This window comes from Polyodon spathula, chromosome 18, assembly GCF_017654505.1.
Source record: "Polyodon spathula isolate WHYD16114869_AA chromosome 18, ASM1765450v1, whole genome shotgun sequence".
NCBI classification, from domain to species: domain Eukaryota; kingdom Metazoa; phylum Chordata; class Actinopteri; order Acipenseriformes; family Polyodontidae; genus Polyodon; species Polyodon spathula.
This window is the reverse complement of record NC_054551.1, coordinates 26,380,450-26,396,001: the sequence shown is the minus strand read 5'-3', so window position 1 is coordinate 26,396,001 and position 15,552 is coordinate 26,380,450. Positions and strand designations below refer to the sequence as shown.

Sequence of the window (15,552 nt, the reverse complement as noted above, 5' to 3'; positions counted from 1 at the left end):
AAAGTGGTGCACCTATTGGATACTGCATAGATTGCCAAAGTGAACAGTAAGATGGGAAAGAACACAAGTTATTCACAGTACATTATATAGGATTAAAGATTATTTTTTTTAAAAGTTATATTGCTTTAGGATAAAAGAACATAGTACTGTTACAGCACTAAAAGGTGACTACATAAATTGACCAAAAAATAGTCAAGGTTAGAGTGGGAGAAAAAGGGATGGAGATATGGTTAGATACCGATATATTATATAGCTTAATATATATATATATATATATATATATATATATTATTTTTTTTTTTTTTTTTTTTTACTTTAGGCATCAGAAGAGAAGGAAGACTAGCAAAGATACCAAAGGCTTGCTTGGTAGTTAAAACACTCGATTAATGGTTAATACAGTTTTCTTGTCACTTAATAATCTACGCCTTGGTCATTGTAGTGCCCGTGGTATTCATCGTTATAGTTGCCTTCATACTCCTCTGGGTACTCTGCTTGGTAGTCACTGTCACTGATCTCTGAACCGTTTGTTCCTGTTCCCTGGCTTCCGTTGGTGTGCATTACAGGCTCTGTGGGGGCAGAGCAGTATTTGGAGTCGTATACTTGCCGGCCCAGCCCATACACGCTCATGCCCTTTTGTGAGGCCACTTTGTTGGTGCCCATCTGTAGTGAGATGGTACTGGAGTCCACTGGCTGCAGCGCCACCTTCTGGTCAAAGATGTCTCTTCTGGTTCCTGGAGAAACCATTCCAGCCTGGAGATTAGAAAGACATCATTCATGAACAGCAATACAAATAAAGACTTGAAAAGACATTTAAAACTAGCCCAGACCATATCTTTCAATGTTTAAAATATATTGTATAATATTTGTTTTTCTGTCAGGGAAGCTTGGGCTGTTCTAGTTTAAGTCAAGACTAAAAACACACTTTTATAAAATAGCTTTCTTATCTTGGTGGGCTTTAACGTAACTTTAAAATTGTTGCTTTTGTATCGTATATACTGTTACTTAAATCTATTATTTAAATGGTCTGACTGGCAGTTGTATGTGTACTGTACTGTACAGTGCTTTGCGATACTTTTGTATAAAAAGCGCTATATAAAAATGCAATAAATAAATAACATGTAGAAATACTACCTGCCTGAGGCTGATGTGTTCAAGATACACACATACCTGGCTTGCCCCTTTATTGGTTCCCATCTGTAAGCTGATGGTAGTCTGATCATATGGTTTGTCCGTCTGTGTCTTTGGGTCATAAAGGTGTCTCCTGGTCCCATATGCAGTCATACCGGCCTGGCTGGCACACTTGTTGGTTCCCATCTGCAGTTAAGGACATGAAAAAAGATTTAAATCTAAATTGAAACAGTATCTGCACAGGGGCCCAGAAGCACAGAATTATACTTTACCAATCCTACACATATGAGAATGGAATATCCCATAAAACAGTCTCACCTGCAGTCCAATAACACACTGACCAGCCTTCATTTTTTCTTCATCAAAACACCTTTCTTGTTTGTCAGCATATTTCACACCAATGTCAATCTTTGGATTTATGCCTTTGGTCTTCGCCTAGTAAGTTAAAATGGCAATGATTATAAACCATAAAGGATTTTCTGAGCAGATTCACCCCACCACCACCCACATCCCAGACTATAATATATAACATTTTATGAGATGGAAAATAAGGAAGAGCATTTCTTGACTCAATTTGTTATTTACCAATTATTCTGAAAAGTTTTAGTAACTTCGCACATACCATACTTGCCAGGGCCAGCAGTGAGGTCTGGACTTGGGTCAGGTTCCCAGACTCAAAGAGGTCATTTGCTTCAAAGATGTCATTAGGCTTCATCCCATAGGCCAGAATGGCTTTGATGAAATTCCCAAGGTTCTCCAGCTGGGAAAAAATAAACAATGCAGTCAGAACTGTGGCCTAACAGCAGAGACAGATAAACATGTTTTTAAAAAATATATATAAGTCAGTTCTGTCATCAATACAGAACTTTAACAGTTTTGGTCTTCAGCTCATTATCAGTAAACTGGAGTGTGTGTGAGAGAGAGCGAGAGAGCAAGGGCATTTTGTTTTTTATGCGTTTTCTTTCTGACATGATAAACTGGAAGAGGAGCACAATCCGGTCACGATACAATAAAGGAATGATTATATAAATATAAGTTTCATCACTTGCATCTATCACGCAATAACTAAAGCACTGGAACAATCACAATTCAGAACTAGCCACTGGGTATATTTCGTGGGTGTATATTTCCATTCAATCACTTTAAAATAAAAAGGGAAAACAACACCTCTATCGTTTGAGCTTATAAATCAAAGAGAAGGCATAGAGTCGTTCTGGCTTTTCTCCATTTAAATACTGGTACATTTGTTTGTTTTTTATGTAGCGGTATCAGATTCCAAATTACTGTTCTTAATAATAGTTACATTAGAAACGGCTACAAGGCCCAATCCTTGCATACAATAATTGCAAAAAAGCTTTTCAATTTATTAAGATTATTTTTCAAAAATATATTGAGTGGATCTCATTTAAAAAAAAAAAAAAGTGTTCATTTTGAAGTTAATGAGAAGGTTTTTACATGCATGCATTTCTTACCATATGCCAGTTAAGTTGGGAATGGTTAATTTTCTTCACCGATCCAGGCTGAAGTTTGTTTATTAATCTAGATTTAAAAAAAAAAAAAAGGTAGTTACAGATATATATATATATATATATATATATATATATATATATCTATATATATATATATTATCTATATATATAATATGTGATATATATATATATATATATATATATATATATATATATATACACACACACACACACACACACACACACACACACACACACACATATGTAAGTTGACAGACAGTCATCATTTTAAATGTTTGTTAAATTCCAGTCAAGTTGGAAGAAATATTACAGTCCTACTGCATCTACCATATAATGTTTTGTAAAGAATATGAGTTGTTAAAGAAACCTGTGTATAATATTTGTGAAACAGATTAACAAGTTAGGATGTGGTGTATGGAGGTAACATGACAGCTCAGAGACAACAGTGCTCTATATACTCACTCGCAGAGGATAACCCCGTCCTTCAGGCCCTTCTGGAAGCTTTCCCCCCCGATCGGCATGCCAGTGACATCCTCAATCCAAACACGCAGCTCCTCCTCCTTCTGGGAGTCATATTTTTGAGCTATCTGTGGGCAGAAAATCAAACTAAATTAGTGGCTCCCAACCAATGCAGAGTTCAGTTCTGTAATTTTTTTGTTTTGTTTTTTGAAATAAAATCTTCAACAGGTTATCCATTTCATGTCCAACTGCGAAATTGGAAGTGCTAAAAAAGAAATATTTATTTTATTCAGAACATACTCACCCAATACAAAACCTTTTATTTTGTTAATCTTTTTGGAATGACTTTGATTAAAACTAAGTTATTAATTTTTATTAATATATATATATATATAATATATATATATATATATATATATATATATATATATATATATATATATATATATAATATATATATATATATAAAAAACACATTTAATTACCTTGCACCTCTATATAATATTATATTATATAGAGGTGCAAGGTAATTAAATGTTCACCTACTGTTAATCTCTCTTTTAAAAACTGCCACTCCCAGTACAAGCCACTACAGATCAGGGCTCAACACAATGAATAGATGGGATTGGTTTTAAAAAAATTATAAGAAATTGTTCTATTTCAAAGTATCAGGGTAAGATTTAAGTAGGCATTACCAAATTACAGAAGCACATTTCAAGATTAACCCTTAAACTTTGTAAAATTCCTGGACGTCTCCACTAAAGCTACCACATGTCAATCACCTATTTTTCAAAACGTAGAAACAAGATTCTAATGCCGGACTATGAGCTCAAGGACAATGAACCTTCCTCTACACTCAACCAAGAATGCTGCAGTTTTATCCAGTCACAGTCCTGTAAACATCCGATTCCTCAATGAATTTTTTTGTACTTAATATAAACTGTGTTGTTTTTCCTTTACAGTACACACATAGCATTACCTTAGTTAAAGTGAAATGTAATTTTATCATCACTAAAGGTTATCTGTATCACTTTTTAAATCTACCTATACAGTATCACGTGTTAATGAATAGTTTAAAAAATGTGCTGGGACTGTTAGACTGACATTAATTATCATTCTGGTTATTCAAAGTCTAGACCGATATAGACAAATACAAAATGTATGGTAAGCGAATGACAGGTTCTAGCTTACAGGTTTTATTATAATTACCTTAACAGTACTAGTGACTTTCAGGGATTGGCTTATTCACTGAAATATGGATTACTATCCAACTGCCAATGAGGTACAGTGCCCTACCCCAGAGGCTCACCCGTCTGTAGTGAAGCTGAGTTGAAAGCCAAGCCATTGCCATAGAATTGCAGCTTAAGGACTTCAATTTAAAAAAAAAAAAAAAGAGAAGAGAGACAGCCTGTCTGCTCTCCAACACTCCCACTAAGGACAGATCTGCTAGTCAAGGACAGTGTCACTTCTGATAGATTTACATTACCACCACATTTCTATAGACTGGTAGACAATCAGTTCCTATCCTTTTCATTCCCTTGTTAAGATTTATTTTTTCATTTTTAGAACCAAGCGGTTAAAAAAATGTTTTGAGGTCATTCATAGTTGTATATTTGGGTAGTTACAGAACCTCCCCTTTACAGATACAAATCCATCAAGAAGTGTCATTATGGAACACATTTTACTCATCAGTAATTATGTTGGAAAAATCCCATTACCTCTGACCCAGAACGGTATCAATCATAAGGCAGGCATTTGGGTCATTTACCAAAAGGAGAATTTAAGGACAACGTGCCTCCAAAATGAACTAAGCTGCTGACACTTTCTTTTGGACTTCTGATAATCTGGTGGATCATACAAAAGCTTTCACATCTGTTAAAATACAATTATGCATAAGAAGAAAAGCACACACCTTACCCCTTACCCACTATAGATGTACCCACAAAGAATTGCAACAGCACATATCAATACAAACACAGCTTGATTTAATTTGGACACAAAACCTTCCACTAATGTACACACACTGCAACAGTAAATGATTAACTAAAAGAACCATCTGGATGACTAAGGGTACGACTCTTCCCCACTCACTTCAAAAAAGCATCTGGTTGTAGTTCCCAGAACTTGAATGTGAATAACCCGAAATATACTGCTTGTAAAACACTACTGATTAAAATAATTTATGCATTCCATTTCGAAACAATGTCAAGGTATTAGGCAGCTGTTTTTTTTTTTCTACCTTCTTCACTTTGTATGCTTAGTTTGGCTGCTGATGAAAGGCTTCCACAACACTCAGGAAACTGGAGGAGTGGTTGTAGAAACTATCAACATGTGAAACAAAATCATCTTACCCCAATAGTCTTCATGCGCAGGATCCAACAAACAGTTTCCAAAACTCTTTTAAGGGTTAATCCCCAAAGATTCCCAGAAATGTCATGTTCCAAAATTTGAAGAACATAACAGAATAAATTTACAATGATAAATTGTATGCTTGCATGAAATTCACACACCAAACTGCACACTTAATACAAGCAAGCAACAATACACATCTTATGTGTGTCATATTAAGTACTTTGTACTAAATAGACACCATAGTAACATGACTGACTTAGTTCTTTAACACCAGTGCTGTAATGACATGAACTTGGTCCCTGCAAATGCTGGCTCATTTATCTGTGCTGCTGGATATTATCAGTGGTAACCCAATAGTGGCCTTCTACACAGTGACAACTTGGCTTGCAATCAAGATTTGTATCTCCTAATTCCAAGTCTGCCTACCTGTGTTCTGTTCTGTAGTGTCACTGTGCTTTAAAATCTCAAACAGATGCCATAGACCTGTTAAGACAGCATTAATTTAGTCTTTAATAATAATAAAAAAAATAAATAAATAGTCTATATAGTATATAAAACCAATCTTTTATTCTGCTTTAGTCACTAATGCAACTTTGTTGTCAGATCCAATGGGACAGTCTGTTTCGTGGGGTAGGGTGGTATTTCGCATATATCCCGTGTTCTTGCACACAGCTTAAGCTGCAATTCAAAATTACAAAAGAGCCAGTGTAAACACAAAGTTTTAACAAGCACTCTTGTTTAAACATTTGTCTCTTGGATTTAGCTATGAAGAGTGTATTGGCATAACACGAGAGCTACAAACCACAAGGGGGGGGGGGGTTATCTAAAAGAAAGCAGATGATACATTTGAACATCTGTCACTGCATCCTCAAAGCATTACTGTCATCACCCTGCAACTTGGCACTCAGGTGGACAGGCGTCTCAAACAAGAGCACATACAGTATTGAGTACATTTGTAAGATATTTATATTTTCAATGCCTTAGAGAGAGAGAGAGAGAGAGAGAGAGAGAGAGAGAGAGAGAGAGAGAGACCAGCAGAAGTAAAATAACACCATCACAAAATGAAGCATACAGTCAGGTAAAGTCAGATACACCGAAAACATAATACCTCAATATTGGTGAATGATTGCAAACATCATAAATACATGATTTGAAAGAGTTACTGAATCATGGAGCTTAGGTGGGTGTTCCCTGCTCTCATTTCCTTCCAGCAGACAGTGTCTAGGAAGAGAGCCAAAAATATTTTTCCACTCAATGTTATCGTCAAACTCTTACTTTTAAAGAAAAATCCGGAAAGCCGTGGCTTCATCCCGCAGGAATCAAACCCCAGACGCAGCCCCCCCAAAGTATTTCCTGCTGACTGCACAGAAACAAGGGAACATCTGGAGAACAAGAAATGACACAGAAGCTACAAATTTAAACAATGCCTTATAATCTAAATAAAATTACCTTTTATATCCTCCATGTATGACACCCAGTGCTCTTACTATTGTAGTAAAACAAACAGAGAGCTGATTCATATAAAACAATTTCAGTAGTAAAATGAAGTCTGCATGATTACAGAATTTCAACCACAGAACCCAACTCTGACCGGTTAATTTTTGAAGGAACACTGTGTGGTGTGTAATTTGCCAAGTATATAAATTCAGTTATCAGAATAGTAGCCAAAAGGTTCAGTTGTATTGTGTTTGCAATTTCTTTTATGCCTGCTGTCATAAAATATAACTACCTGGTCAATGAACTTGTATCTTGCATTGTTTCCTAACAAAATCAGTCACCAAGGTGCAATATCCTTAAACCTCAACAAATAATCTTTGAAAACTTGTACCCCAAGGCTTAAAGAACCCAACAATCAACTACAATGCATAGCATGCAAATTCCCTGCAAACTAAAGGATTACTGCAGACTCCTAAAAAGTAGTTTGTTCACTGCTCATGTTGAAACCTCCACCAATTTTGCCCCAAAGTCATTCCCGATGTATTTATCATAAACGTGTGTATAATATCCTCCATATACTGTATTTAGTAGGGTTTGAATGAGGTAATGGCCTATAGAGACAGAGTATCAGTTGGCACTTCAGTACATCTCTGTTATCTGCTCAACTTTTTTTTTTTTTTTTTTTGCTGGTAAGAAACTACTGGTTTTTAGCCATATTCATAAGGATAAACAGGTAAACCACATCAGATGAAAGCTTTAAGACTATGGGCTCTCCTAGTAATTTATTAATAGCAGGAACTTGTAAAGGCTATGGTGCTGTTAGACAAACCTGACAGAGTGAAACAGAGCCTTTCAAGATTCTACTTCAGTTGTTAAAATAATGAGGATACAAAGTGCTAAACAAGCCTTTCACAATTAATGCAGCCGGTATTTATGAATAATTAACATGCCTTGGAGCTCCAGTTCCTGCTGGTGCTGCTCAACAGACCTGATAATGTATTAATAGAGGGCATTTGTGCTTGATTCAACATCTGGTACAGATCACTGGCCCTTTCCCTCCACTCTTCTAAACTTACAAAACTAATATACCAAAATGTCTATGCCCTACTGTATATCTAAGTCCAGCTTATTGCTCACTTTTTTCAACAGGGAAACAATGATTTTATATTGAGTCTCTGTGATATCACTTGCCAGTAGAATTGGTCTGTTCCCAGCACACACATTCGAAACATTATTTGTGCCACAGTTAGTCGTATTGTGTCAGCCTGCTTTGAGCTCCTGAATGTGACACTTTGGAAAACTGGCATATCAAGCAGCGAAAGGCTTTAAAACGTCCTCTCAGTTAGGAAAATATCTGCTCTAAATTGACCTTTGCGTTGTGGAGCTTTACTGAGAGCTTTCCATTATGTAGATTTCAACAATTAACTTTCCTAAAATGGAATTATTACAAATACTTTGGTATTGAGCTAATCCAGAATACTTCATACTTTTTGTGCCATTAAGACTTAACCAACCCCCCCACGCCCCCCGTCCCCCAATATGACTACTATTTTAGAATCTGTTTTATTTATAAAGGTTAAAAACCTCACCAGGGATAACATATCACATGATTGATATCCAAAACCTGTGCATATTGTATTCTTATGTAAATACACCGTTTTTGAACATGGTTCTAAAAAGTAGAAACCAACCTACAGCTATGGCCAAAAGTTTTGCATCACCTATAATTTTATGACTGAGACATAATAAAAAATAAACATTATATGAACATAATTTAGATCTATTAAACATCACGTAATCAAAGAAACTACAAAATGATACTGCAAGCGTCTACTGGAAGCCATAATAGCAGTACAGGATTTCATGTTAGATTTCACATTTTTCAATGTGTCTGTTTTTTGTAAAGTATATGGAAAATTATATTTAATTCAATATGTTAACGTAACATTATTCTGCAGATTTCATTCGACTTTATGAAGCGAAATTAGTATAGGGTGCTATTAACAATTTGTTTAAAGGTTAGTTTGGGATTACTGGGCTACTATTTTTATTTAAAGTATTTGCTTTTAAAAACAGCAGATGCCATGTATCACCTCAGCAGGGGCAGTCCTCTCCCACACCCTCACAACAATAGAGTTCAATAACCTTGATCCAAACATTAGAACAACCATGCCCTGATCCTCTCGGGCTTCCTTCAGTCTTTACCACATATTTATATGTACTAAGCCCACAGTAATGATTTTGGGAAACCGCTACCATGTCTATTTTTCAAAGGCAGTACAGGCTTAAACCTCAACTCTGCATATGTGTGAATTTATACAGAGACACTCTGGCTAGCTTGAACCTGGAATAGTTTTTTTTTTTTTTTTTAAATTGCAACAGATTGTATTTAATAATCTCATCCGTGCTAATGGCATTCAAACAGCGTACTCTGCAAGCACAGGGGGAATGCAATACAAGCCTTTTTTTTTTTTTTTTTTTTTTTTAAACTTCACTGCCTTGTTATGTTACTAACTACCAATGTAATGTCTCTTCTCACAGCCATTTTTCAAAGGCGGATATTTGAATGGGACTCCATTCACAGTCCCCTGGCTAGTGTCCAAGCAGCAATTTAGCAACCACATGAGAACCATGAGCAGATCAGAGATCACTGCAGCAATAAGCACACATTTTGGAAAGCTGTGGATGGATTCATCCATGTATTATTTCTTTTGAAGACACTGCCTTTTTTCCTTTCACAGAACAAAACCATTCTACATTCCTAACTAAAAACTGTAATTAAATTACCTGCTAAACATGTACATTAAAAACAAAACACAAACACACACTATAAAGACTTACAAGTCATACTTTCCAGGAACATCCTGCTGCTCTGAATAGCCTCATTGATCAACAGTTTGGTCAAGTCCGAATCCCTTAATGTGGGTTTTTTTTTTTTTTTAATATGCTGATCTCTATCAAAAAGGGCAGAGATTTGTCAGGGAGCTTTTCTTTATTAGGAGCTGATGACAAAAACCATGAAATGATACGCTGGCTTCCCAGCTCACATCAAGGTTACCTGAAGTATTATTTGATAGTAACAAACATCTGATATTAAGAATAAGGGAATTAAATTGGAAAAGTATGAAAGCAAAAAACAAAGCGAGTTCTTCAAAGATGGGCCTTCTTCCAAGGTTCGATTGACATGTAAACTCACATACAGTTCCTGACTGACAACATCACTGCAATTCATTTTACATTTAGTCTTCATACACCACAGAGAATTGGTTTAAATGTTGGCATATCCACAAGATTTCCATTTAATAAAGACTATATGCTTTTCAGCCTGCTGGCAACTACTGTGAAAAATACTTATTTAGAGAACTCATTTATAGGAAAGAAAGTGAATAATCTAAATTGTAAGGCCCATTCCTCCATTCTCTTCAGTACCTGTCAAAAACACGAAGGCCATCGTGGGCCAACTAATTAAATCCTGTAGGTTAAACACCAGCCAACAGATACATTTTTCCATAATAAGATTTGGAGGTTTTCTATACTATATTATAGGTATTATCTCTATATACATTAAAATATTATAATAAGATTATTAATATATATATATATATATATAACTATGGACTTCTCTTTAAGGCCTAAATTTACCTCTGAAAGAAGCAGCATCACTTATCAGAATCTTTTTTTAGCCAGTATGTCAAGTTTCGCTGTCATGTGTGAAGGTATTGGTACTTTTAAAGAGAGAAACTTGTTGATGTCTCCATGGGGCTGGCCTTGTTCTGTGCATGAGCAGCAGAGATCCCTACTCACCAAAAAAAAAAAAAAAAAACGAGACATGGCAAGTTTGGCTTTTTCTGTTAACTGAGCAATTGCTTCTAGTTATGCAATGACTATTTCGTGGTGGGCAGCAGCTTTCAATTACATGTGGTCTTTGCTCCTACAGTAGTTGCTCCTAGAATACCCATTAAAAGAATGCCATTTGATTGTCTGCCTCTTATCTTGCTGTGAACTGTTTTTGTTAAGACATTTCTTTCTGCACTCAGACTCTGACAAAATCTTGGCCTCTCACTCACTATTATTCTACTGTTTTCCTGTTGCACTTAAGAATTCGCTTTGAGCACACTTATGCTGGGATATCAAAATAAAGATATTTCAATATCCGGTGCATACATATTATATTTATACATATAGACAAAATACAGACTGCTTTGAGAATTAAACATCACATTGCATTTCTATTTAGTTACATCATATACCAAATTGTACAGCTTTTTAAAATCTTGGAGCTACAATATACCCTACAGTACAGCTTTAATGTGGTTTTTAAATTATATCAATTAAAGACTTACATTCACAGAAATTTACATAAAATTTTGTACTACTATTATAAAATACCTAATCCAGAATAACTTTATACAGGGTGTAAGGTAAAAATAAAACCAAAACAAGGTGCACACCCACAACTAGCCTCCACTACATTGCTTGCCTTGTGGGCTTCCTCAGAAAGAATGGTGATTTAATGTTTCGAGAATGTGATAAGGAAGGAGAATAGGACTTCTCCCCCCATCCACTGAACAGAGCAAAGGTTTTGATGTCGATTTTTTAAAGTCAGACCTAATTGAACACCATATCAGCAAAGACGCTATTATAGAATATTTTGGTTCCATAATTTTAATGAGCACTTCAGAGCAAAATACCGCAATAATGTGAAGTACAGAGATTCTTGGATCCACTTTTTTTGCAAAAGTTTTTTTTTTTTTTTTTTTTTTATTTTATTTTTTTTTTTTAAAAAAGCAAAATATCCTTGAAAAAATACAAATGGTGTTTGTAAATGGTTTTGAAAGCTCAAACTGCCATTCTAAATGGAGATCGGGTATCTGTGAAGATGGGGTTTCTATAATTCTTGCTGCGTTTTGTAACTTGGCCTGGTAATTGGGTTCATTCAGCTTAGACTGGGCCTGATCCTTTGAACAGACAACTGTATTATATATATAGTTGGTATTGATATTGATTAATGACATTGATTTCAATTAGTGTTTTGTCAGCACACGCCATTGACTGCAGTAAATTGAGAAAATGTGACGGTTTGGTTAATCGTATATAAAATCACCATATATATATATATATACAGTTAACCATAGTTGACGTCATTTAACTTTTATAATCACAATATATATATATAATTAGAAAATATATTATTAAATATATATATATATATATATATATATATATATATATATAAATTTGTTTACAAAAATGATACCAATTGACATATGTATTATATGTAAAGCTTTTTAACCACTTTCCTGTATGTTTATTTTATTTCAGTATTTCATTATTTTTCTCGTCGTCCTCGCAGTCAACAAAGGAGAGCACAACACTGGACTCTCCGACCAGCCTTCATATACCACAGGAAGCTTACAAATTGAACTTCGTGTAAAATACAATCATTTCAAGAAAAAAAAAAAGAGTCAGGAACTTCACTTAATCGTTTTAAATACTGACAAAAATTACTCAACTTTAATAAAGCAAAAGAACAATACAATGCTCTAGGTGTCCCGAATCAACCCTTACTTTCGTGTCTCAAAGTATCAATCGAAATCAGGGAAACTGTAAAGGCTAAAACTTTTAACTAGCAGCACCATTACCATACAGTAAATACACAGCCCGCACAAAAAAAGCGATACGATTCATATCAAAACTGTTACTTTCACTAAAACAAATTCCATTCCGACGCTTTTAAACTATGCGTTGCTACTCTGAGAGGAAATGTGCGAGGTTATCTGTCCCCTGCTCCTTTCCGAGCTCCCATTAGTGCAACCGAAATAAATCTCAGTTGATGTGGGATTCAATTCCCATATTTTCTTACCTTGTTTTTTACTTCAGCGGATAAACCGTACGCTGGTCCCCTGTTAAACTGAGTCATTTTTTTTTTCTTCTGTTGCAAGTTTGAGAGGAAAACTGTCACTATTCAAATACAATGTGTTCTTCCTTTCCCGAGATAAACGGTTCAGCAGGTTCCGTGGGCTTGCAGCCTTGCACTATCCTGCTTTCCTCTCCCGGTTACTTACTTCAACAGATCAGAGAAAGTTCTAGATCATTTTTCGAGACGAAAAACTCTCACGTGAATTGACAGACGCATCAAGCCAATCAGAACCCGCGATTTTGCATACACTCTCTCTTTGTTGTGTAAGAAGCTCCTGAATACGAAGTTACCGTGAGCTACAGTAAAGAATGGATAGTGGAGGATAACAATTAATAGTAAAATCCTACATAATGTTATATTCTACAGAGGCATTAATACTGATGAACTACATAACACATTGTTAGTTTTTTTTTTTTTTTTTTTTTTTTTTTTTAAATGTACGAGTCAGTTTTAAGCAGGTTGTATTTATTTATTTGTAGTTTTATTTATTGTCGTGAAAATCGAAAAAACAAAACATTGTAAATGCACATATGGTATAGGTTTTAGAAAACATAACAGACACAATGCACTACGTTTTAGTTCGAAATAGCATTTTCTTTGGGTTTTAAATATGCAGAACCTGCTTATCTACCGCGAAGTAACATGCGCATGCATTAAAACACGGACACATGAAAACATGACAAAGACCACATTATCGGGTCACTAACACCACTCAGCAGTATTGTAGCTGATAACTTCAAATGTTATTAAATGGGCGCCTGGTATTTTTTAATATAAACTATTACTTCTCTATTCTGTAGAAAACATTACATTAAAATGTTAGTCTCAAATAAAATTAAGATTTATCACGTCTGGCTTCTTAAAAATATACACAAATAAGAAATGACTTTGAACTGAAAGCTATACTAACCATTAGAATCCATCCTTCCTTTATTATACATACGCAAATAGACTTAATGAATAATAATACTTAACTCTAGTACACCCCCTCAAATTCCAGAGTCACAGGCACTGATTAGCTCTACCATCCCTGCTGTTGTTGTCAGGTGACACTGATGTCACCATCCTAACTCAATCCAGTCAGTGGGTCTACGTGAAAGTTCTGGCCAGGGCAGTACATTTATATTGTTATTTGCTGTAGGAATTGTACAACATCGCAAATGCTTGACAATTTTACCAAAGCAATATGAGTAAAATCATTTGCTAAACAATTACTTCTTTTGCAAAATAAATCTGATTCCACCTAGTCAATGTCATTGCCTTATTTTTTCCCCACAGCAGCAGTCAGTGACTTTAAAGACAGATGGTAGAACTGTACTATAGTGTGTTTTAGTGTGTGAATGTTTAAACTTAAAAATTATGTTATTGTAGAGATGTTTCATTTACATTATGGGTAGGTTTACTTCCAGTCTTTTATGTCTATAAACTATGGTACTTACTTTTGATTGACATGTGCTATGGTAAATACTGCAGTTGGCAGTTTACAAGTTTACATATAAAAGCTAGTTGAAGAAGTGACTGGCATTGGGACGTCATGCAGTACAAACATTTTTGTATGAACACCGTTTACATTTGCTTATATTAGGTGTTTTGTTCCATGCTTTGTACTTTATATTTTGTATTAGCTAATCTACAGCTGTATACACAGGTTTAGAACAAAAACAACACAAAAAACATGTTGCACAAAAAGCAAAGGTGGAAATGCAACATTCAAGGAGCCCAAAGGAAATGATACCTTCAGTGGCTGTGCCAGACTGATGAGGTGGTTAAGATGGGCAGAACAAAAAATTGAGGGGGCAACACCCCACTTTGTGTGGGCATAAAATACATTTGAATAATTTTCCATGTCAGATAAGTGGACCCCGGTATTAGTATTGTTTACCAGCGTGGATAATATTAGTGACATGATAATAGACAGGACGATACAGAAAAGTGAGCCTATTGAAATAGAAAAGTAAAGTGAGGAATCTATCCAACAAACAAATAATGCACTGGGGTATTGCCAGGTCGCATAACTAACAAGAAAATGGATTGCAATACCTTTGTTATAACTCCTTTAAAATGACTGCTGACAAACTTACACTGTGCAGTTTTGCTGTGTTTTCTCGCAATGACAGAATGCCACAGTATTGTAGGCATTGGAATGCAGAAGAAAACTGCCATGATGTAATAGAATCTTTTACCAGCTTCCATGCTACTGTCTAAACTGCACTAAAAAAGGACTACTGACATAAAATACCAGCCAACATCTTTAAAAAGAGGCATTGACTGTTGGAAGGACTTTTTAATTGCATGATATTGGAGGCACGGTTGGCCATGTTTTGTAATACAACTGTAATGTGGTCAGTTTCAGCAACATATGGTAAATCATGTTTGAAGTCAAAACTCTTGACTTAAGACTGCTGAATGGCAGTGAAGAAAATATGAGTTTCCACTGACTGGAGAACTGGCCTTTTACCGGAACAACTAGGTTTAAATTTCCATTGGTTACTGGTACCAGTCAAAATTAATACAATTCAGTAATGTATATAACACCTAATGAAATGAACAGTATGTAGAGTTAATTCTAACTACTTTCTGTAGCAATATATATATGAATTCATTGTACAGTATCATTTTACTGGTAAAGGTCTGGATGGAGGCAAACTCCTTTCCAATATTTCCTGTGTCCCAGACATTTATAATTCTGCTGACAATAACCACATTATTGAATTGCCAAACCTGTAGCAAATATGGCATCCTGATTTACTGTAGACAGTTTGAGCT

The 15,552-nt window shown here is 35.2% G+C and overlaps 1 protein-coding gene across 1 annotated transcript; it reads right to left on the bottom strand.

The window, feature by feature from the left end:
* Nucleotides 1-290: 290 nt before the first annotated feature.
* LOC121330692 (calponin-3-like) lies at nt 291-12,953 on the bottom strand. Its single transcript, XM_041277418.1, has 7 exons — nt 12,730-12,953; nt 3,081-3,205; nt 2,601-2,667; nt 1,751-1,888; nt 1,447-1,563; nt 1,168-1,314; nt 291-750 (listed from the first exon to the last, which is right to left on the bottom strand). Exons 1-7 carry the CDS (start codon nt 12,784-12,786, stop codon nt 412-414), a joined length of 990 nt encoding a protein of 329 aa, XP_041133352.1. The 5' UTR covers nt 12,787-12,953; the 3' UTR covers nt 291-411.
* Between the last annotated feature and the right edge of the window lie 2,599 nt (nt 12,954-15,552).

What these genes read in the sequence shown, in the direction of transcription:
- LOC121330692 (XM_041277418.1), bottom strand. Translation starts at nt 12,786, where the DNA reads ATGACTCAGTTTAACAGGGGACCAGCGTACGGTTTATCCGCTGAAGTA. An exon ending in CCGCTGAAGTAAAAAACAAG is followed by an intron (nt 3,206 to 12,729) that starts GTAAGAAAATAT and finishes TTCTGCCCACAG; the next exon opens with ATAGCTCAAAAATATGACTC. An exon ending in CCAATAAAGGGGCAAGCCAG is followed by an intron (nt 751 to 1,167) that starts GTATGTGTGTAT and finishes TCTAATCTCCAG; the next exon opens with GCTGGAATGGTTTCTCCAGG.